Source organism: Anolis sagrei, chromosome 6 (genome assembly GCF_037176765.1).
Source record: "Anolis sagrei isolate rAnoSag1 chromosome 6, rAnoSag1.mat, whole genome shotgun sequence".
NCBI lineage: Eukaryota > Metazoa > Chordata > Lepidosauria > Squamata > Dactyloidae > Anolis > Anolis sagrei.
In genome coordinates, this window is record NC_090026.1 from 106,600,882 (window position 1) to 106,625,685 (window position 24,804).

The 24,804-nt window shown below is 37.8% G+C and overlaps 1 protein-coding gene and 1 pseudogene across 1 annotated transcript in view; both read right to left on the reverse strand.

The window, feature by feature from the left end:
• Window positions 1-24,744, reverse strand: part of NSUN6 (NOP2/Sun RNA methyltransferase 6) — a 29,379-nt gene extending 4,635 nt beyond the window's left edge. Inside the window, exons 1-9 of the mRNA XM_060782364.2 lie at window positions 24,661-24,744; window positions 12,886-13,041; window positions 10,572-10,651; window positions 8,673-8,782; window positions 8,176-8,329; window positions 6,968-7,049; window positions 4,486-4,605; window positions 3,075-3,219; window positions 1,824-1,972 (exon numbers count right to left, since the gene is read on the reverse strand). Coding sequence (XP_060638347.2) covers window positions 1,824-1,972; window positions 3,075-3,219; window positions 4,486-4,605; window positions 6,968-7,049; window positions 8,176-8,329; window positions 8,673-8,782; window positions 10,572-10,651; window positions 12,886-13,041; window positions 24,661-24,735 — 1,071 coding nt within the window. The 5' untranslated portion in view covers window positions 24,736-24,744. The remainder of the gene's footprint in view (window positions 1-1,823; window positions 1,973-3,074; window positions 3,220-4,485; window positions 4,606-6,967; window positions 7,050-8,175; window positions 8,330-8,672; window positions 8,783-10,571; window positions 10,652-12,885; window positions 13,042-24,660) is intronic.
• Window positions 19,036-24,749, reverse strand: LOC132778897 (merlin pseudogene; annotated as a pseudogene).
• Window positions 24,750-24,804: the final 55 nt, after the last annotated feature.

Genomic DNA, 24,804 nt, shown 5'->3' on the forward strand with positions numbered 1-24,804 from the left:
AGGCTGAGAGAGGACATAAGCGCCATGTTTAAATATTTGAAAAGATATCACGTTGAGGAGGGGGCAAACTTGTTATCTCATACTATGGAGACTAGGACATACAGCGTTGATTCAAAGCACAAGAAATGAGATTCCACCTAAACATTAGGAAGAACTTCCTTATGATAGGAGCTGTTTGATAGTAGAATAAGCTGTCTGGGAGTGTGGTGGAGTCTCCTTCTCTGGATATTTTTAAGCAGAGGCTGGATTGATTGATTGATCATATTTATACCCCGCCCCTCTCAACCCCGTAGGGGACACAAGGAGGCTTACAAACACACAATAAAAACATACATTAAAATAATCCTTAAAAACATAAAACCTTAAAACCTATTATTTAAAATCAAGCAATCCAATATCGTAGTCCATGGCCATTCCAATTTGTCATTGCACTATTTCATCTTTTCTTATTGCACTGATACAGTAATCACCGAATGCTTGGTCGCATTCAGTGAGGAATCAATAATCACTGGAAGGCCATCTATCATGGGTGCTTTGATTACTTGTTCCTGCATGGCAAAGATTGGACTGGATGGCTCTTGTGGTCTTTTCTTCTATCAAATACTTTCAGAGAGTTAATCAATAATCCACCAGTGTCTTCTCCTTTGGGAAAGGCAGAATGGCTATTTTAGAACTGAAATTCTTTGAACTGAGGATTCTAGGTCAAGACTCAAGCTTCCCTCTTCCCTTTGGCTCAGCAGATTCCAATACACAAGAGAACACAGCTGAATAAATCATGATTGTTGATGTTTCCAATGTCTGTCTAAACACAGAAAGAGATTAAACATTTCTTTAGATAAGGCAGTAGGCATACCAGGCCATCTTCCTGTTGTATCTACTAATGCTTTCAGATAGAAATTATTTTCTTCCTTCTGTGGATGCATTAATGTAATGTTTGGGTTGGCTTTAGCAACTATGGTTACACATTCACTGTTAACTGATTTATTTTATTTCATTTATATGCTGTTTGGGTGAGACTGGAGGGTCTAAAGGTATAACAAATGTATTTTTCGAGGAAGAAGAGACTATGCACTTTATGTATTCCATGCTGGAGATAAGAAAAGAAAAATCCACAGTCAAAGAGCTATGCTATCTGCTATTTCAAAGGGGTTCAGATCAGGTTTTTAGAAAACAGCCTCACATTAAATGGGTCATGATCATTAGATGTGATTGACTTTTAAAAATTAATAAACATTTTTGGAATTTTAAACCGTAGAAAAATTCTTCAGACCTTGATATATGGTTTGGCTGAATGGCCCCATGGTATATTACCAGGGTTGCTTCATTTTCAAACATAACTGATAATTGAGGAAAATCATGCATTTTCAATGTCTCTGTTTTATCTAGAGGTAAAGCTAAAAATAAACATGCAAACTGCTGCTGTTTTTTTTTACAGAACAATTACTTGTACCTTGTATATTTGGCACTTTAATGACCCTCCTTCTTGAAAAAATATCAGTTTACAGGCCAAACATTAGTACCAACTTCATGAGAGTGGGTAAATCAGAACTAAAGATTAGGATTACCCAAAGGATAAAAACCAACTTTTCCTTTTAATCTGTACATCAAGATGAGATAAGACAGTGGAAACTCTACAGATGCCTGGCATGATGAACTGGTAATATAAGCAAGAATTCCCTGTTAATCACTAGGTAAGAATGTGGGCTATGATCTAATGAAGCAACTTCCAAGGTCACTAGATTCTCCAGACAATGCTGCATGTCCACAACCTTCTTCAGTTACATCTGCAACTTTCATTAGCAATTTTTACTATGAATACGTACCACTGAAAAGAGCCTGCGTTGCAAAGGCTGATAAGAAGTCACTTCTTTTAAAGACCAGGAAAAAGCCATATTTGGCCTCTGCCCCATCCCACTGCAAGGAGCATCAAGGAGTATTCGATCAAATGATTCTGGGGAGAATGGAGGTCCCTCTGCAAGCAAATAAGGCACCATTTCAAAAACTGCATGTTGCTTTCTTAACTTTGGCATAGCTTGGAAACTTTCCAGAAAAATCCATTTAAATGACACAAGCTTGATGCTAATTTATCCAGGAATAATCTGCAAATGCAGTCATATTGGAATTGGTTTGAAACTCTTCATAACAAATTAATTGCTAGAAATTGCCATAATCAATGCAGCAAAATTTCCCTTCACTCGTATGCCATTCCTCAAAAATCTGAATTTATAATCAGCCTCATTATGTTGATATATGACAAGATCTCCAAGTCTTCAATTTGAAACATAAAATATATCTTCTGAATCCCATAGCCAACTTCACACACACACATAAAAATAGGCCAGATGCAAAACATTTGAAAATTATGTAATTGCAATAAAGCATGTTAATAAACACCCCCAAAGGACAATTCAGGATGCTTTCTCAGCAATCAAACTTGGTATCTCAGCAAATTACCAAACAGTGCTGAGAAAAGAATAAATAGTAGGTTAATTCAGATACAATGCTAATCAATACCTCGGCACCTCTGCTCCCCCTGCCTGTTGTAGTCACAACAGTGCTGCAATCTAAAGGTAATTATTGGAAAGAAGCTAACTTCATACTACATAATTAGAAGGTTGGTGTGTTTACCTTAACTCTTTTTAAGACTAAGCATAATCAGTGTTTATATATACTATTTTATTTTTTCTAAAATGGAAGTGGACATTTCTGATCTTTTCACAGCTATGTTGGAGGAAGAGTGAACATCCATCTGATGAGAAGGCAAGTTTCAACGGGTGATATAACTTTATGTGTTCTATGGGTGCCCCTTCAGCAACATATATTGAAGTGCAGGGACATTAAGGCTATAACTGTTTAAACCACAGGTGGGCAAAGTGTGGCCCATGGGATGGTAAGAGGTATTCAACAGTATCAATAACTGCCATGGATTCTGGGCTCTTCCTTCATTTGAGGTTTTCAAATGATATCCAGATACCCATTCATCAGGGCAATGCCCTACATGATCCTTCCATCTCTACAATCCCAGCATCCTATGAAAAAACAACCTGGAAAAAGGTACAAAAAATCATTATTACCTTGCCCATCCTCTCTCTTGTTGATTTCAAGTGCCTTCGTTCCATCGCAACAGAATGTCTTAATACAATTCAACTTCAGTAGGGAAGCATTTTGCTTAATCTTTTTCACTTTGTCTGCTATCTTGTCCAGAGCTATCACTTCTCCCTGAAAAATATATTGAAAGATAAAAATGGATGCAGAATTGCTGAAAATATTTGGTAATGGGTTCTTTTCAAATAGACGCATTTAAACATACAATTTTAAGGGGGGGGGGGGGCAGTATAATATGGCAAGCATTAACACCAATAGTAAGGTATTTGATATGTTCCTGTTTAACACATCTATTTGATTTTGACCAACATAGATATATAAAAATATTACATTCACTCAAAAACCTCTTTCCAGGGTGAAATGCTTCAACATGCAGTATGTTTATTAGTGATCCTGCCTGATTTTCTCCATAAGCAGATGTGGTCAACATGAGCCTGCAATATGAGGAAGGGATTTAAACCACTATATCCTGGGCCTCCAGTTGCTAAACCAACATCTTACAAAATACACCCCTGTTCCAAGGCAATCTAAGATGAACAAAGTATTTTAATAGAGAATGCAACCTTTCCAACTCATTAGGAAATGGAAAAATGCAAAACTCTACAAAAAATGCAAAAGGTGAATTTCCAAAATAAAATTCTTCCATATAGAAAAATGGTACATTTCATGAAACACAGTATGATTATGTCATGATTACTAGACAGTAAATACATAGTTTGACCAATCCTGATTAATTTGGAATGTATTTTGCCCCATAATACTATGTTATCTCTACGTTCTTGTTGCTGAATGCCTTCTAATATCTGGCAACCCAAAGGTGACCCTATCACAGGATTTTCTTGACAAGAGCTTTCAGAGTGCATTTGTATGGCCCTCCTCTGAGGATCACAGAGGGTGACTTACCCAAGGCCAGTCGGTATGTATCTATGGCTGAGTAAGGAGTCAAACCGTGGTCTTCAGAGTCATAATCCAAAACCCAAACCCATACACCATGCTGGCTCTCCTGTATCTTCCACTTGTACATTTTTAAATAAAGTTTTTATTGAAATTTTACATATGCAAACTTAAAGATATACGGGAGAAAGGGGAGTGGGGGAAGGGTGGTGGTGGTGAAAGAATCATTTTTAAGTCTAGCACATGTCCACAGAAATAAACCCTATTTATTTCATTTGTATAGGTAGCCCTGAAAGATCTATGTTTACTCCACAATGTTGCTGTACTGCAAAGTTACTCTTGAAATAAACTGTACGTTCAAATATTAATGGTGTGCTACTTTGAGTTATCTGTATATCTCAGCAAACGAGTGAAACAAGCCATGCTAATGAAACACAGATCAGACTTTCCTTGCGGAAACAGAAAATGCTCAGCGACTTCACTTACCTCATCATGCATTAATGTTGCAAGATGGGTTGTTTTTCCCCCAGGAGCAGCACACATGTCCAAAATTCTCTCTCCTGGCTGAGGATTTAAAACATAGCTTACCACTGCAGATGGCAAATTCTACCAAAGGAAGAAAAGCTATATTTAAAACCCTAGTTTATTTGATAACTAAAAGTATCTCAATCTAAATGTTGTTTCTTTCTTATCAAGAGTCTAAATAGTGCAAAGCAGCAATGTAGTTGACTGTCATGATATTGTTGTTTACAGCACTTAGAAATACTAGAAATTTAATAACATAAGTCAAAACTTCATAGTGAAGTGAAGTAATGGATGTTGAAAACCTAAACAAATTTGCTTGATAGTAAAACAGATGACAAAAACGGTTCATTATTCGTTTCTTACAACTTGGGCATTACAATGAATGGTTCAAAACCACTTACTCAAGAGTAGATTCAGTGAATTTGACCTTGAAAAAGCAGTTTGATATAATCAGAACTGCCACTCCCTGAGGAATTAGAGGAACCTGTTTTTTAAATAGCCAGCAATAGAAAATATATATACAAAAATATGATATCTAAAGCTTTAAAAAACTTAATTTTGCCAAGATAAAAGGATGATTGTGTATTATGAAGAAAAAGCAAATGGAAACTGAAATGAATAATGGAAAAAAGAAATAGACAATTTGAACTCTTAAACAATGCCTTAGAAGTTGCAAACAGCAAACTGGATAAATTACAAGATATGTTGTGCATTATAGATACGATGGGTTACAAATATGGAAGCTTAATACAGAAGAAATCAATTGGTGAGATATTAAAACTGGATCATCTCAAATCAAAAGTTCTACATCTGCAAGGTAATATACAGCTACTACAGTCCTCACTTGGATGGAAAGGTGTCTATGAAAATGTCCAAAATCTGAGAAAGATATGGATTGAAATTGCAGAACATGAAAAACAGGAACCAGAGGTGGAGAAAGAACTGAGCAAGATACTGGAGGCAAATTCTGAATGGACTAGTGGGAACAAAACCTCTAGAAAGAGAAGTTGAGATACCTGGTCTTCAGGAGCTATCTGGGAAAGTTCTTAAAAATGGATTATAAAAATATTATCATAGTAAGTGATTGTAGTTTAATCTGAAGTTTTTGAAAAGGCCAAATTTAATACATTAAATTGGGCTCCAATATTTGAGGCATGGAAAGTTTGGCTTTTAATCAAATAAATAAATATAAAACCCAGGAAAATGAGAACCCAAGAGTTGTGGATGGAAAATATTATTACTATAATCACCTTTCAAGAAGAGTTTGCTCCAGGCACAGTCAGCCCATTGTATGCTAATCAAGGTGGTCAGTTGAAAGATCCACACCTAGCCCAACTTACAAAAGCCCTTTGTCTCACCCTGGTCATTCCACAGATATATAAACCCCTTTTTCCCAGCTCCAGCAGACCTCACCTCTGAGGATGCTTGCCATGGATGCAGGCAAAACGTCAGGAGAAATGCCTCTAGAACATGGCCATATAGCCCAAAAAAACCCACAAGAACTGACTATTAATATTGTATATATGTGTATGTGTGTGTGTATACATACACACACACATACATATACATACATACACACATACATACATACTTGTATTTTGTACTAAGTACCTACCCAAAATTTAAGACATTTTGTGAAACAACATTAACTAATAAGATTGAGATGGGGTATACACATGGATTGGTTATATAGAATTATATACATTTTATGTAATACAAAAGAGAGAGAAAGCATGATAATGATAAAATGATACAAATACTAACCTAACAATTTAAATGAAAATTGTATAATTTTCTTCATAGATAATAATAATAATTTAAGAAAATATTTAATGTGAAACAAAATGTTGTGAAAAATTAAGATCAATTTCTATTGAAGAATAACTGGAAAAGACTATATGAAAATCATGAGATAAGGTGAAAAGACACAAGAAGATACAAACAATGGACTTAAAATTAAAATGGTTTGAATCTTCAATATTTTATGAAATGTGTATTAAATAAATAGAGAAGACTTAGTTGTTACAATGACAATTTTGTAAAAGAATTCTCCAAACTCCACCCTCTTTGTTTTCTCCTTATGACATATTAGACTTTTGTAAAGATGCAACTAACCAATAGCTAATCTATCATCCCCCAATTTTTCTTTTTTCCTTCCCTTCTGAAACAAAATGTATTTTATACTGTTCAACAGAAGATCAAAGAAAGGCAATTTATCCCACTACACACTTTTTTGGCCAAGAAATCAGTGGTCTGGGTAATCTGAAGGGATCATAGGCTGCAAATAAACAGCTTTGGAAGTGGCATGAATCCTCAGTATTTCCCTTTGCCTGCCTTTGTTTTTACAAGTGGTACATTCTGTTGTGTTCAATGAACCTTAGTTTCAAGAAAAAAGCATTAGATCAGACTTAATATACAGGAAACTATACAAGAGACAGCTTACCTGTAAAAACAGATAACTGGGTAACAAGTTGTCAAATGAAGGACTAAGGTAAATGGGTTCAATCATTTTTATTCCCAATCCTCTGAAAGGCACAAAAAGAATCAATTGCGCTATTGACACTACTAAAGCTATATTATATTAATAATCTTCAGATGAAATATGTAATACTTCAAATGGGTCTGCCATACATTATGTCTTCTTTAATCAATTGAGTACAATTTGATATTCACCTTAGTAATACCTTTTAAGGTTAATTTGAAAACAATGTGGAATCTGCAGAGGAATCTGGGGCAACATGCATTGCAGAGGTCTCTTTAATGTATTTAGAATGTGATTTCTCTCTCCTCTAGGCTTGCAGAATAGATTCATTCACCTTTTTTTGGCCAGACAAAGGACAGTCAATGAAGTCTAAGTACCTATTGAGAGATCAACCAGGAGTCTATAAGAAGCAGGACTCGAGGCCAAAGATATTCTGCTTCTGTTCTCTGGCAGCTAGAATGCAGCTTACTCTAAGACAGTGGTTCCCAACCTGCGGTCTGTGGACCACCAGTGGTCCTCAAGAATTAAAATATGGTCCACCGCCTCACCGTTGCAACGAGAGCAACTGGTCTCACGAAAGCCTCTTATTGTGCCGAGGCTTACTAAATATGGTTTTCTGTGGGCGAGCAGATGGCGACTACTGGAGGGCATATGTTCTGTATCAGAAACTAGATCTGATGTGGTCTATCTAATGCAATTTTCTGAATCAGCACCCCAAATAACCAAACCGAATCTAAAGTTGACCAAAACCTGATTCGTAACGCTTTTGGTACGAATGTTGGAGAGTGGTCCCTGGTCAAAGTGGTCCCTCGTCAAGTGGTCCCTCATCAAAAAAAAGGTTGGGAACTGTTGCGCTAAGAACATAATAGTTGGAAACAGTGGCACAAAAAGTCAGAGCACACATTAAGGGGCTGTTGCCTTTGTTTTTAAGACCAATGCATATTTTATTTAAAACAGTTTTCAACTCAAAATAAATGAGCTAAATTTCCCACAAAACATGAGAAATCTTTAATATCAAATTACAGCTTAATTTAAATTACTGTTGCCTGTGAATATTTTTTTCTGCACTTTCAATTATGTCCAAAATGTGCTGTCTACTGAGAAATGTTTTGAAAATGGACTAGTTTTCTTTTTAAAATATCATAATTACTGTACATTTTTTTACTTACTTCAATGGGCCGTTAGAATTAAAAATTTCACTGCGGCTTAGTTCAGAAATCCCATTTCCAATGAAAACTTTGGTCCCAAGAAATTCTTTGGCTCCTCTTTTACATTTCCCTTCAATGTCAGAGTAAACCGAAACCAGATCACCAGCTCTCATGACTAGAAATGGGGAGAATAAGAGAGGTTTCCAGAGTATACGTTCTTTGGCATGAGAACAATGACACAATCACAAGGGAACTTGACTAGACTACAAATTCAAGGCCTTCTATTCATAATTATTTATTTTTATTTATTTGGAGCAAACTCTAGCACAGAACTGGATCAGATTGGAACACTTTCAGTGCACTTATAGTTAGTAATGACAATGAAACAGAACAAAATAAAACAGATGTAGATATGCAAAAATGTTATTATTGGTATTAATACCAAGAGAAGCAACTACCAGATACTATGTTTTTTTTTCTTTAAATGCTTCAGAAAAGTAAAGGAAAAAAGGTCTTACATTTTGATGCTGATACAATTCCAGGGGCATAGACATGAGCTCCCCGAAGCACCGCACTCCCACACTGGGCACCAACAATAGCTTCATTTGCCAATTTTTGTAGATCCTTTCTGGAGAAAGAAAATAACAGTTCAGGAAAATCTATTAACATAATTAAGAAAACTGTTGGTTCTCTGTTGTTTTTAGCTGCCTACTCTTGGTCTTTTATTTCTCCTGTATGATGTTTACCCCATGATTATTGCTTCTAAGAAAACAAGACAACAACTGTGCAATATTGCACTCGGCTTTTGTATTTGAAATTCCTTATATACTCAAGAATAAGCTGAGTTTTTCAGCCTTTTTTTAGGCTGAAAAAGCCTCCCTCGGTTTATACTTGAGTCAAAGTTATTTGTTATTTTACTCTGTTGTTGGTGTTGTTGTTATTATTATATTTATTATTTTCCTTTATTATTATTATTTATTACATTTATAATTTTCCTCTATTTATTGTTGCTATTGCATGTATTATTTTACTCTCTCTTTATTGTTATTATTACATTTATTATTTTATTCTATTATTACTGTTATTATTACATTTCCATTATTTTACTCTATTATTATTATTTTATTCCATTTATTATTTTAGTCTATTTTTATTGGAAAGATACTAAGCACATTTACATCGAAGAAGGTTAGAATAATGGTTTAATCAGAGTTGGACAGTCTTATTTTAAATTACAGTTTTATGTAAATATTCAAAAACATTTAACCTCTGATGCCTCAATTAATGTAATTTTATTGGTATCTATTTTTATTTTGAAATTTACCAGTAGCTGCTGCATTTCCCACCCTCGCCGTATACTCGAGTCAATATGTTTCCCCAGTTTTTTAGTGATAAAATTAGGTTGGGTTTTTTTTGTCGTGTCAGGAGTGACTTGAGAAAATGCAAGTTGCTTCTGGTGTGAGAGAATTGGCCGTCTGCAAGGACGTTGTCCAGGGAACGCCCAGATGTTTATGATGCTTTATCATCCTTGTGGGAGGTTTCTCTCATGTCCCCGCATGAGGAGCTGGAACTGATAGAGGGAGCTCATCCGCGCTCTCCCTGGATTCAAACCTGCAACCTGTCAGTCTTCAGTCCTGCCAGCACAGGGGTTTAACCCACTGCGCCACCGGGGGCTCCTTAGGTGCCTTGGCTTATATTCGGGTCGGCTTATATTCGAGTATATATGGTAGATTTAATAAACTAACATTTTAAAAGCTTTGTAATATACACATAAAAAACACCAATGAAGAAGAAAGTCAGTAAATCTACATGTAGAGAGGTCAAGTTTATCAAGAATGCAAGTTAATCCTGCACATTTTCTCTATTTAAAGCATATTGGTTATCTTTTTTATGTTTACCAATTGTATTTTCCATCACTGATTTACATGCATTGTGAAAGTTAAATCCCTGAAAAGACTTTGCATATAATGCTGAGTGCTACTCTGCTTCCTATCTCCTCCAGAATTGCAAGGAGGTTAATAGCTTCCAAACCCCAAACTGTGGTTAATGTAATGTTCAAGCATGCACTCTCAATGACCCATGGCTTGAGGCTGAGTTATGTGAACAAAACGTTGCTGAAATTAACCAGATTGACAGATTAGAACATGAAAAGCTATGATTAATCACAGAGAGTCAGACACTTTTAAATTATTCCTCAAGAATGTGCTATAAAAGGGGGCATATGCCTAAGACATGCTACAGTTCATCTTCCTAATGGTAATTATAGTTTAGCATGAACATGCCAACCTGCTCATTACCGATTTAGCAGTGGTAAATCTGTTCTAATCCATTTTCAAGGTTCAAGACTGGTCCATACATTAGCAGAAGTATTTAATATCAAGCAAGGTAAATACTATAATATTCTAAAAGACACTGACCTGGGACCAATAACAGGTATAACTAAGGTGTCAGGAAGCTGTGGATGCGGAAGAACTGGAACGCTAAGACTTGCATATTGCTATATGTTAGAAAAGAAATGCATGTTTCTGAGACTTTAGACAAATAAAAGCAGCATTATTGCAAGTTAGGCATTTTTTCTTAATTATTTCAACTGTCGGTCCTCTTATCACCATTATCATTACTGTGATCATCAGTACTACAACTATTTAATTTATATCCCATTTTTCTCCCAAGCACAGGGCCCAAAAGAGCTGACAAAAAATTAAAACAAAACAAAGTACAATTAAAAGCTTTTTAATACAAAAATATAATTAAATTAGTAACTCAATTAAAGCACAAATTTAAAACAATTTAAAATATGTTTAAAACATAGTGAAAAGTCATAGCATAACTTTTTTCACTATGTTTTAAACCTAGGCCTCTTCCACACTGCCCCTATATCCAAGTATCTGACCCCAGATTATCTTCTTATCCCAGATTATCTGGCAGTGGAGACGCATATAATCCAGTTTAAATCAGATAATCTGGCATCAGATTCTGGAATATAGGGCAATATAGAAGGGGCCCTATTCAAAGACCAATTTTGCCACATTGAGGTAAGAACCAAAGTGTGCCTAATTAAAAAGCTCTTTGGCTCCTGGAGTGGAAAATACCAGAAGCCAGAGAGAATGCCTTTACTTGAACAGTGTAAAACTCAGTAGACTTATATATGGAGATATGGGCCACATCTACACTGATCATTTAATACACCATTAGTTCCACCATGTCTTCTGGGTCATCAGTTGAAAATAAATTTACTTTTTTGAAATAAACTTTAGTTGTGTACTTTCGTTGTGTACTTAAACGGACCTTACTTAAAAAATACCCCTCATATAATATTAATTATAATATAGTAATACAATATAATAATAATACAATATCATAATATAATATTATATATTACATATAATATTACTAATAATATTGCAGTATAGTGGTATAGTACAATATAGTAATTTATAATACTAATATTGTGCTATGCTAATAATATAATAGATTGTATGTACATATTGATCTTAATATTGTAATACAATATAATAAATAAAATAGCATAATATAATAATTATATTACATATAATATTACTAATAATATTGCAGTATAGTGGTATAGTACAATATAGTAATACATAATACTGATATTGCATAATATATTGTATGTACATATAACTTGTAAGCCATTCTGAGTCCCATTCGGGATGAGAAGGGTAGGATATAAATGTCATAAATGTCACAAATGTCATAAAAAAAATAAAAAAATGCAATTTCAAATAGCTAGTAAAGAAAATGGTTCCACTGTGCAGATGATTAAATAGGAAAAACTGAAAACAGAGGCCAAATGGTGATTACACAAACTATAGAGCACTCATGCACATTAAGGGCTTTCTTTCACACACTTTTGTGGGAGTTTGTTGTCTGGCTACTGCTAGCTTTGAACTACATTAAAACAGTAGATGGGCCCATGCTCTACTAGATCCTCTGAATCCAAGCCATGCAGAGTATTAAAGGTCATAACCAGCACTTTTATTTTTGCCCAGAAATGGTGAAATAACGCTATATTTGTGAGACAGCTGTAGGCAATAACCAGCTCTATTCAACAGCAGCATTTAGGACAGTGGTTCCCAACCTTTGATCCTCCAGGTGTTTTGGACTCCAGCTCCCACACTTCCTAACAGCGGAGCCCCCGGTGGCGCAGAGAGTTAAACCCCTGTGCCGGCAGGACTGAAGACCGACAGGTCGCAGGTTCGAATCCGGGGAGAGGTGGATGAGCTCCCTCTATCAGCTCCAGCTCCTCATGCAGGGACATGGGAGAAGCCTCCCACAAGGATGATAAAACATCAAATCATCTGGGTGTCCCCTGGGCAACGTCCTTGCAGACAGCCAATTCCCTCACACCAGAAGCGACTTGCAGTTTCTCAGGTTGCTCCTGACACGACAAAAAAAAAATCCTAACAGCTGGTAAACTGACTGAGATTTCTGGGAATTGAAGTCCAAAACACCTGGAGGACCAAAGGATGGGAATCACCGATTGAGGATCAACTGCAGTTGCCAAATGTTGCTCCATATACAATAATCCAATTGTATATATATAATCAAGACCTTGTCACTGTTGTCAAATCTAAAATCTCCAAGAATGGGAGTAGGTGGTGCCCTAGTTTTAGCTATATCACCCATCAGTGTGTACATGTGGGCCCAAACCTGAATCTAGACCTATATGCCCAAAGCTTTGACCCACGGAGGAGACATTGCACAAACCTTGTGGATCTCTTCACAAAGAAGACCTCTTATATGTTCCACAGATGCCAAATAAGTGTTCACTCGTACTGTTGTGAAAGCAGGTGGATGAGATAAGTTATTTAACAGAGATTCATACTTCTTTTCAGCTTCCTGTGGACCAATAGCTGCAACAAGCTAAAAATGTATAGCAAGAAAAATGTATTAGAGAAATAACAGTTACCCTATATACCATAATGCTATTTCTGGATTTTTTGGACACCTGGGTGGGGGAATGCCAGAGGCGGCCAGGGATTGCTGGTTCTCTGAGTTGGCATTGGCCCTTTCCCTCTCTCCATATCTCAAAACCTGCCCTTGACTTATACATAAGGTTTACTTATAGCAGACTGATTGTCGTGAGCCTTCAAGTCAACTCTGGCTTATGGAGATGAGATCATGAGGTTTTTATCAAGACATTTTCAGAGGAAGTTTTCCTCTAAGGCTGAGTGTTTACTTGTCCAAAGTCACCCAGTCCTAGTCTAACATTCAACCACTATATGACACTAGTTCGAAAGCTAAGATACAAAACAATTAAAGAAAATTAATTCAGATTTAACTCAAACCAGTTTTTATCATTTACAGCATTATATTTCACCCTTCAACAGGTTCATACGATTGTTCAAACACTTAGAAACAAAAAATAATAATCTGTAAATATGGCGATATTAAAATGTAGCTAAATCCAACTGCTAATCTTAACAAGAGTAAACCCATTAAATAAATGAGATTTGTACAAGCACTGATTTAACACATCTCACTGATTCACAATACTTTTTTTGGATTAATATCTTGATTCAACCTAATATAAATGAAATGGGGGGGGGGGGGGGGGCTTTGGATTTTTCCTTACTATACACAAAGCTGTACCTTTCATATGTGGCTTCATAACAGAAAACAGTATATGTATACAGGCATAAATTAGTTAACAAATCCTTATTTATTTATTTAGGATATTTCTACCCTGCCTTTTTTGAACCCAAAAGTGACTCAAGGCACTATTTGATGCCATTAAAACAATGTAAAAATTATAATAAACATTTAAAACAGAATTATAAACTACATTCATTAAAACCTTTAAAAACATATAAAACCACTACCTTCACTATTAGCCTCATCGTTCAAAAACGTCTAAGCCGTTCCAGTATTCGGTTTCACATAGTTCCATGTTTATCTATTGCACTAGGTTCCCAAAGGCTTGTTCATTAAACCATGTTTTCACTTTTCTGCCGAAGGTCAAGAGGAAATGGGCTGATTTAATATCTCTAGGGAGGGAGTTCCACAGCCGAGGGGCTACCACTGAGAAGGCCCTGCCTCTCATCCCTGCCAATCGCGCCTACGAAGAAGGCGGGACTGAGAGCGGGGCGTCCCCAGATGATCTTAAACTCCTAGATGGTTCATAAGGGGAGATACATTCGGACAGATAAGCTGGGACAGAACCATTTAGGGCTTTATTGGCTAAAGACAGCACTTTGAATTGTGCTCAGTAGCAAACTGGCAGCCAATGGAACTGGTGTAATAAGAGAGTTGTGTTCTCCTTGAACGTTGCTCCAGTGAGCAATCTGGCTGTCGTCCATTGGACCATTTGAAGCTTCTGAACAGTCTTCAAAGGCAACCACACGTCGAGTGTGTTGCAGTAACAAAGCTGCCTTACCAACAAAGCTCTTTTTTATATATAAACCCGTTTTATGGGAGCCCGGTTCTGGAAGTTATTTTTGTCCAAAGTCACCCAGTCCTAGAGGATGGTGAAAGAGGTCTGGAGAAAGAGAGACTTTCAGTACTGGGTTGCAGCAATGTGTCTTAAGTTAACAATGCAAGAAAGATTGATCTGGGAAAGTACAGTATAGAATTTTTCTCTAGGTGATCCTACTGTAGCATACAACAGTCAAGTTAATCAGCTGCCTCCAGAATCACTTATGGATTTTTTTTTAATTTTTAAAAGATTTTTACTGAGTGAAATTAATGGGATAAGGAATATAAAAGGAGTAACATCTAGAGATAATAAAATACATTTAATACCAATACATAGTCTCCCCAAATACATTGCAATATTCTATCCAAATCTTTCCCCTCCTACTTGCTACCTGTGAGCCCACCACCCATGACCTCCGACACTACTCACTGTGAGTCCCAACTATCTATCTATATCTATATACACATATCACTTTTCATATGTATGTGTGTTATGTGGCTGGAATGTCCACTTATACAGACAAGCTCTTGCCTCCACAAACAGCTATAGGCTCCACTTCTCAGGAGACACCAATGATATTGCAGGTCGTGAGCACAATGAACATGTACAAGAACCTTGCCAATGTCCTCCACAAATGCCATACTGCGCCCCACCCAAGTGAAGGCTTTCATACAAGGTACTAGATTTTATGTTTCCTCCACTACAGACATCCCCGTGTTTCTTATATGATTTTAAATGAATGTGTTAATAACTGATGTTTTAACTAATTGTTTTAATTTGTAATTGTTATTTATAAATTGTGTGATGGCAGCAAATGGTTGCCTGTTGAAAAGCTGCCCTGAGTCCCCCCTCGGGGGTGAGAAGGACAGGATACAAATACATGAAATAAATAAATAAATAACTCTATTTGTGTGGAATTTGCATAATCATGCCCACTGCCTCTCCCTTAACCATTTTATGTTCTTTTCTATAGCACACAGCAGAGAGGAATTGATCAGCAACTTAACAAACTAGAGAGGTTTGGGGAGAATTCACCATGATTTATAGTTGTAGGTACTGGGATGTATAATTCACCTGCAATCTAAGAACTGCACTCTGTACTCTACTAACAACGGATCTGAAACTAACTTGCCACACAGAATCCCCATGACCAACAAAAAATACTGGAGGTCTTTGGAGGGAATTTATTGGAGTTGTAGTTCACCTACATCCAGAGCACACTATAAACCCAAACAATGATGGATCTGAACTAAACTTGGCATGCATACCCAATATACCCAAATTTGAATACTGGTGGGTTCTGAGGGGAATTGGCCTAGACATTTTGAAGCTGTAGGTATTGGTATTTATAGTTCACCAGCAATCAATGAGCACTCATTCCACCAAAGATGGAATTGGACCAAATTTGGTACATGATGCCCCCATGACCAGCAAAAAACACTGGAGGCCTTTGAGGGGAAATTCACATTGATTTAGGGAAGTTGTAGTTCACCTATATCTAGAAAGCACTGTGAACCCATAGAGCAATGGTTCTGGACCAAACTTGGCACACATACCTGATATGCCAAAATTTGATTACTGGAGGGGTTCGTGGGGAACTGACCTTCCTTTCTGAGAGTTACAGTTCACCCACAACCAGAGAAATTGTGACCTGCACCGATGATGGACCTGGACCACACTTGGCACACAGAACCCCAATGACCAACTCAACCTACTGGAGGGGTTTGAGCGGACTGAGTTGTAGTTTACCCTACAGCCAGAGAGCCCACCGAGCCCACAGATGATGCAGCTAGAGAAAACTTGCCCAACGTAACGAACTTTTAAGTACTGACTGAGATTTTCAGGGTTTACCTGGCATTATGTGAGTTGTAGTTCATCCACAACCTTATGCATTTTGTACAATTAAAAATTGACTTTTTCAAATAACCTGGGCAACATTGGGCACCCAAGCTAGTATCTAATAAACTCTACCCTTATACCTACTTTAGTAAATTCCCCTTCTGGCTATTTTAAAACCCATATGTCCATGTATTCAAATGCTAATCTCCATTTTTAAACAAACTCTTTATTATTTCCTCCCTGGATACCATTAGATATCCCTCCCTGGATACCATTAGATGGCCGTTTGAATATAGTCCAATATTTCTCTCCAATCCTTTTTTTATACTTCTTTTTTAATCTTTCCATGATTTTGCTATTGTTGGTCTTGCTGCAACAAAGCTATATTGACAAATTTCCTCATCTCCTTTACTAATTATCTCCCTAAATATTCCTAAAAGGCACATTTCTGGATTTTAAAAACATTATTAGTAATGGTATTGTTTCCTTAATCTCCTTTTCCCAAAAATCTTGTACAATCCTACAGGTCCAGTAAATATGGGAAAATGGTGCCTTTCTGCATCTTACACCACCAGCATTCCCTTAGATGGATTTATCCATTTTGGCTATTATCACCAGCATTATATAACATCTATAAAACATCTTATAAATATTTTCTCAGATGGAGTGAGCTATTGAGAATTTAAATCCACTTTTCCAAAGATACTCCAATTTCTCCAGATCAATATTTTCCCCTAGGTCTTTAGCTCAGGGGATTATAGCGATTTTTTTTCTATTGTCCTCTAAGTTTTATTCTAATATATACATATAATCTAGAAACTAAACCCTTATTCCCCTTCTCAAGAGTACATTCCAATGTTTTTTTTTTCTGTTAGCAAGCCCTACTTTAACACCTTTTCTAAATTGATCATGTAATTGATGGTAATGGAGCCAGTTGCTTATCCCTATCTCTTACCTCAATTTTAATTTCCATTGATCTTTTCCTTTAATTAGATACTCGCTATAAGTTCTTATTTCCTCACTGGATGTTGGCCTAAGTACTGCTTTCAATGGACACAGCTATAAAGGGCTTTTTGGCTCCATCCTTCTTTATACATCTTCCAAATCCTTAGGAGACTAGATCTTATTGGATTGTTAAATTCTTTGCACACCTTATTTTTTTCTATACCATAAGTAAGCATGTCATCCATATCTCAAGTTATACCCCTCCAAGTTAGGTAAGGTGTGGTCTGCAAGTCTAATCCACTTCTTAAACAACTAAATCCTGCTGCTTCATAGTAGTAACTAAAGTTTGGGAGGGCTAACCCCCACCTTTATTTTTGCATCTATGACATTCTTAGATGCGAATCTGGCTTTTTGTCATATGATACCCCGAAGGGGAATCAAGGTGGCTTTGCGTATAGGGAACAATTCAATGCCTTTGGACAAAATACAATTAAAATATATTTGTTAAAAATGTAAAATTAAAATTAATGAATATTAAAACATATAAAAACATTGCAGATGAGTAGACTCCAAGTGTATTCACTACATAATAAAACACCTTTGCAGAGTATGCTGGTTAACAAGAGCTTGTTGATCCATTTTTCAAGAGCACTATTAATAGACCCCTTGCCTCAAATATTGAGCTTTTCTGATAAACCCAACAGCCTGATGAAGACTCAGTTGAATGTTGGTGTCTGCTCTTGTGTAATAAAGAAAACAGACATTTACTGTGCAAGGATTTGGAGTCTACTCATCTGTAGTAAAGATAACTATTTCCACACACGTGAAGAGTAATTTTTTCATCTTTTGAGAAAAGAACACATTTCTGTTAAAATGTAAATGTAATAATGTTTTACTGACATTTGTATTTGTATGTATACATTGAACTTCTATGTGTTTAGATACATTTGCATCACTGCAATTAGTGGATACTGGTCTTTTTAGTCCCAAGGGAATCCATTTGCCTTTTCAGTCTTTCAGTAAAGAATCATTTATGCTCCATTGCTCCCTTTTCCATTGTCCTGCTTAACAAAACTGGATTATGATCTGAAAGCACTCTCGGTAGAAATTCTGCTTTTTCAGTTTTACTATCAGCTCTTTTGTTGCAAAAATGTTATCATTTCAGGATGTAGTTCCATGTCTATAGGAGCAATAGGACTGTTCTCTTCTACCTAAATTATGTAATCTCCATGAGTCATATAGTTCCAAATATTGTAATTCTTCCATCAATGCACCTGGGAGTCTCACTTCCTTTGTATCCTTTTTTCTTTAGCAATTTCTATCTACTTTGGGATCCATTACCTTCTTAAATTCACCAGCCTAATCATGTCTTTCTCCCCATATTCTGCCAAAATTGTTGATGGTTTTTTGTAAAATGTTTTTTGTTTTCCATTCAGAAATCACTTACGAAGAGCAAAACATTTTTAGACCAAGAAAATAAAATAAAAATCAAACATACCTTAAGCATACTTCATATCAGTTTTTAATTTTCCCAATTACAATGCATACAACATATACCTGTACTACACATCTTTTATCTACTTATACATATTTTATTTCTTTATTATTATTATTATTATTATTATTATTATTATTATTATTATTTTACCTCCCCCCCCCCCCCCCCGCCTCCATCATTATTTTTTGTCACCTTCACCAGATCCAACCAACTCATCTTATCCAAAACTTCTGTTGCTGGCTTGTATCCCTTTCCTTCATTGAAGGTAAACAAAATACATTTCCCCATATTTTCCAAAAGTCTGTTTCAATATTCCCTTTTTAATTTTAATATCGCAAGTCAATTTGTCATTAATAGCCATGTTCCAAATTTCTCTGTATCATTCTTCTAACTGAATTTCCTTTATTTCTTTCCAATGTTTTGTTATTAACATTTTTGTTGCTGTTAGTATTTTTTATAATCTTTTTTTGAGAAAACAATTTGTTGCAATGATGATATATTTCCATTTCTTTTAGCAACAAGTTGGTGCGATAAAATCCAAATAAACAGGGATAAAATATAACAAAACTCACAGAGGAGGAAATCACATTTCCCCAAAACGAGGGAGACAATTTAAAGAGGAACAATTTGTGTGTGTGTGTGTGTATTCCCTCCCAAAAGAAGGGAGAAATAGGAAAAACGGTGGCAAAAAACAGAGCGCCATCATCATGTATTATTACAAAAGTTAGCAAACAGTACAAAAGGAAGTAAAAGTAAAGATGGCAGCTTTGTTTCCGGCATCGGGTTTTTTTATAACTGTTTCAGCTCATTTGCTCTAGAGTTCCTCAAAGAAAGGCACTCGGGATTTTGTGTTCTGCAAAGTGAACTTCTTGATAGTGTGCTTGCTGTTGCTCCGGTCATTGCTCTCGTTGTGCAAGATATCCATTGCTGTCTCTCGCTCCTTTAGCTTCAAAGCCTCGATTTCTGTTTTCAGCTCATTCAGGTGTTTTTGGAGGTGCTTGCTTTTCTCTGTGTATTCAACCTTCTCTTTCTCAATCTCCATGGACAACCTCTTCATATCTGTATCTTTGAAGTCGGAGAGGCTCTCGCTAATAAATCCATAGGAGAGTAAATCAGTGGGCAGTGTGGCAGCAGGACTCGCATTCATGCCCTGTGTGTAGGAGGACTTGTTGGTTATTTCTAGGAGCTTCTGCTTGGCTCTTCGCTCCATGTCTCGCGCCTCTTGTAGGTCCTGCTTGAGCTGGTTGGCTTCCTTTGCCCTTCGCTCAGACTCCTCTGCCATCTTGAGTGCCAACATCTCGGCCTCCAGGACTTTCTGCTCCATGAGCCTCTTCTCTTCCTTCATCCGGATGGCTGTGGCCTTGATCCGCTGCATCTCCTGCTCTGCTTCGGCTGCCTTCTGGGCCAGGAGCTTTGCCTCCTCTTCGGTGATCTGGGCCTTTTCGGCCAACAGGTCCGCTGTTTCCTCTGAGTGCATTAAAGCTTCATTGGCCATGGTAGCCTCTTCTTTTAATTGCAATAGCCGCAACTCCAATTCGTCTCGGGTTCGTTCAGCATCTTCCCGCATTTGTTTCTCTCGTGCCAAACACTGCCGTTCCATCTGCTTGTGGGCCTTCTCCTCCCGGGCCTGGGCCTTCATCTGCTGGACCTCCAAGGAGTCCGCTTTCCTCCTCCTCATGAACAAGTCGTGGTTCCCGATGAAGAGCTGGAGGATCAGCTTACTGACCCGGAGTTTGGAGGAGCTGAACTTAAAGACATCAATCTTTTTATCCAGGGGCTTAATTGTGAACTCCTTATCGCTGTAGGAGACATTGCAGATCTCGTTCCATGGGAAGGAGATTTTTGGGGTCAGCTTGTTTTCTGGATCATAGATATGGAGGCCCAAGGCGCCCACCCCCAGCAGTAGCTCGGTTCCTTTCCTATTCCGAATTGCAAAATAGTTGACGCCGTACATCTCGAGGTCCTGGGCAATCTTGAGGTACTCCATTTCCGCCTCATCCCTAGCTCTTCCTCGATGTTGGCCATACCAGGCGGTGATCCTTTCCTCCCACATTTCTGAGGTCATCTGGTATAGGTTTATTACTCGTTTCGGAAGCAGTTCCTCTTGAGCAAGGAAGCCACGTTTGTGGACACTGGGATTGTAGTCTCCATACTTGGCTTGAACTGCATAAGAAGCGAGAAGGACAGAGGCTTCAGGAGGACAGTAGATCTTCTCATCCAAAATCTGCTGCTTGACCTGAAGAAAGAATAAGTGTTGTGTGATTTCCTGGAGCAGTTCCTCCGCTGCGTCCTCTGGGTAAAACTTGGCCAGGAAGTGGAATGTGACTGGCTCCTCCTTCGGGACATCGTGGTCCAAGACCTTCTTGTCCATCTTGAGCCAGGCTACGGTGTCCTTGATCATGTACTGCAGCCCAAAGAACCACATCTCGCGGAGCCCCAGCGTTCGGCAGACAAGGTCAAAGAGGTCCTTCCCTTTCCATTTGACCTCACAGTTGAACTCCATCTCAGCCTCCATGGTGTTGATGCGGACAGTGAAGGTCTTGGGCTGCTTCCTCTTCAAGGAGCTGAAGCTCATCCGGGAAGCGATGGCGCCAGCCATCTTCAGGACTTCTGGAAGATCTAGTAGGCCCCGTTGGGAAGCCTAATGAGCCAAGGGAGGGGAAGCCAAAGGGCCCTCCAAAAGACCCATTGGAATGGGCAGAGGGTTGGGGCAAAGAAGGCTTTATCCGGCCCTGGACTTCTTAAAAGATGGACGGGACGATGGATCGATCAATTGATTAATCAATGATCAATGTAAAGATTGATTGATTGACCAGCTTAAAGAGATGTTTCAATCTGTAGGTTTTGAGGAAAAAAAGGCATTATATTCTGAGTAGATGGATAAGACTATTGATTGCTCAATTATGGATCAATCAGAATATTGGCGGAAGAAGGGACTACATTAGATATATTGATGCAAAGAGAGGTTTTTATTGGGAGGGTTTCTATTGCCCTATGGTTCTTAATGAAAGGATGGGATTACTTTAACAATTGACTAATGTATAGATTGATTCATTCAGCAATCTATAAATGAATCTGTGATTGATTGGTTGGCTGATTGGTTGGTTTAATCATTTGAAGTGAAGTGTTACTGAAGAAAGAAGAACTTATAGTGCCCTATGGTTCTTAAGGGAGGGTTGGGATGATCAAACAATCAATCAATTGATGTATCGATCGATCAATTCATTGACTGATTGATCAATGGGTGGAATGATTTCAAGAGAGGTTTAATTGGAGAAAGAAGAACTTATAGTGTTCTATAGTTCTTAAGGGATGGTTGGGACAATCGATCAGTCGATTGATCAGTCTTTGAACTAATTAACCGATACATCGATTTATTCATCAATGTAACGATTTATCAGTTCAGAGACTGATTGATTGGTGGGATGAAAGGAGTGTTTCTATTCTCTGATGGTTCTTAGGAGATGGAAGGGACAATGGATAATTAATCAATTGATCAGACCAATTGATTCAGAGGCAGATCAATTGACTGCCAAGTTGTCAGAGTTATTTAGAGGATTGGGGAGGGGGTGGGGAGAAAGGCACTATATTAGTTCTTAATGGCTGGATACAATGATTGATCCATTTATTATTGATCAATTGAATCACTGATTGAGAGATGAAATATTAGTGGAGAGAGGGGCTACACTGGATGGATTGATTGATAAGAAGGTTTTGATTGGGAGGGTTTCTATTGTCCTAATTCTTAACAAAGGGATGAAATAATTGATCGATCAATTGATTGGCTTTTTTCCAACCTTAAAGGAAGCTGAGGGGAGAAGGGAGGCCTAGGGAAGCTGTTACCCTCACTTTTTGGGGTGAAAGAGGAATGAAAATGGGGAAATCAGGGGTGTGTGGGGGGGGGGGGGGGGCAGGCCATTCCTGGAGGAACAGCCTGCTGCCGTTAGTAAATTAGAGAACAGTTTCTTCTCCTCTTGTGAGGGAATTCTATTATCATATATGAGTAATAATACTAATTCTGGTACAATCCCTATCTCTATTTTTATTATTGCTCTTATTTCTTTACTTTCCTTTTTTCAAAATTTAAAATAATGAAGGTATGAGCCTATTTCCTGACAGCCTCTCCATTTCCATGTTATTTCTACCACTGGTACCAATGTTTCTGTGACAGAAGTAAAACCCAGGATCACATCTTTTTCCTTCACAGAGGTATGTTTGTACTGCCAGGCCCCTTCTAAGCTGCCATATAATTGGATTATATGGCAGTGTAGATCAAGTCAGATAGCTCAGTCCTAGGAACCTTCCACACAGCTGAATAAAATCCCACATTATCTGCTTTTAACTGGAATATAACACAGTGTGGACTCAGATAACCCAGGGTGGGTCTAGACAGCCCCTTTAATGCAGAAATTTCCACAATATAAAGGGGGCTGTCCAGGCGATGCCCTGGACAAACCCAAATTAGTTCGTCACAAACCAGGAAAATGTTGGTTTGTGGCAAATTAATTTGATAGTGGGTTTATTCTGCATCTTCTTGGAAGGCGCAGGATAAACCCACTACTTCCGGTGTCTGGACTGCAGAACTTTACAGCCCGGACAATATTTCCTCAGATTTCTGGGTTAAATAGAAATACAAACCCAGTTCCCAGAAGCCCCCAAAACACAATGAAAAAGAAAAGAATTCACACGGGCTCCATGAGGTGGCTGCCGTAGTTCTCCTGACACATACAAATGACACGCCAGGAGAAAGGGGGTGGGGAGGGGGGGGAATCACTTCTGCTTCTCCCCCTCCCCCTTTAAAAATGATGCACCAGAAGAACTCTGGAAGCTGCCTCATGGAGCCTGGGTGAGTTCTTTTCTTTTTTTAACTATGTTTTTTTTTTGGGGGGGGGGGCTTCTGGGGAAGGGGTTGCGGTGTCCCGGTGTTCTCCCGGACATTCCCGGAAGAACATCTGGACACCCACGTCAGAAAGCACGCTATTTCTAGGGTGTGTGTATATTGGAAGATCCATGTTTTTAAAAAGCAGGTGCGTCCTGGGAAAACAGCCTGTCTGGAAAAGCCCTCAGTTCAAATCAAATATTGTGGGATTTTTCACCTTGATATTCTGAGACACAGGGCTGTGTGGAAAAGCCCTGAATAAAATCTCACATTATCTGCTTTGAACTGGAATATATAGTAGTGTGGACTCAAGATAACCCAGTTCAAGGCACATATTGTGGGATTTTCTGACATGATATTCTGGGTTATAGGACTATGTGGAAGGGCCATGAATAAAATCCCACATTTCCTGCTTTGAAACTGGAATATATGACAGTGTGGACTCAGATAACCCAGTTCAAGGCACATATTGTGGGATTTTCCACCTTGATATTCTGGCATATAGGGTTGTGTGGAAGGGCCCTGAATAAAATCCCACATTTTCTGCTTTGAACTGGAATATATAGTAGTGTGCACTCAAGATAACCCAGTTCAAGGCACATATTGTGCGATTTTCCACCTTGATATTCTGGCATATTGGGCTGTATGGAAAGGCCATGAATAAAATCCCACATTTTTTGCTTTGAAACTGGAATATATGGCAGTGTGGACTCAGACAATCCAATTCAAAGCAGATATTGTGGGATTTTTTGCCTTGCTATTCTGGGATATAGGGCTGTGTGTAAGGGCCTTTATACATGTACTGAATTCAATCAGATTCGCTTTCAAATAAACAAAAGGACAACCTCTGGGCACTACAATCTAAAACTGGTATGAGATTGTCCACCAGTTTCTGTATCTTTTTACCTCAGCATTGTGAAATATAGTCCTCAGATAGTCTTCAACTTCTGGCTTTAGCAATATCTTGGGGAAAAGAGTCATACTTCTCAGCAAGTCTTGTTTTTCACCTGGGAAACATCTGTAATGGAAGGAGCACATGTTATATATTAT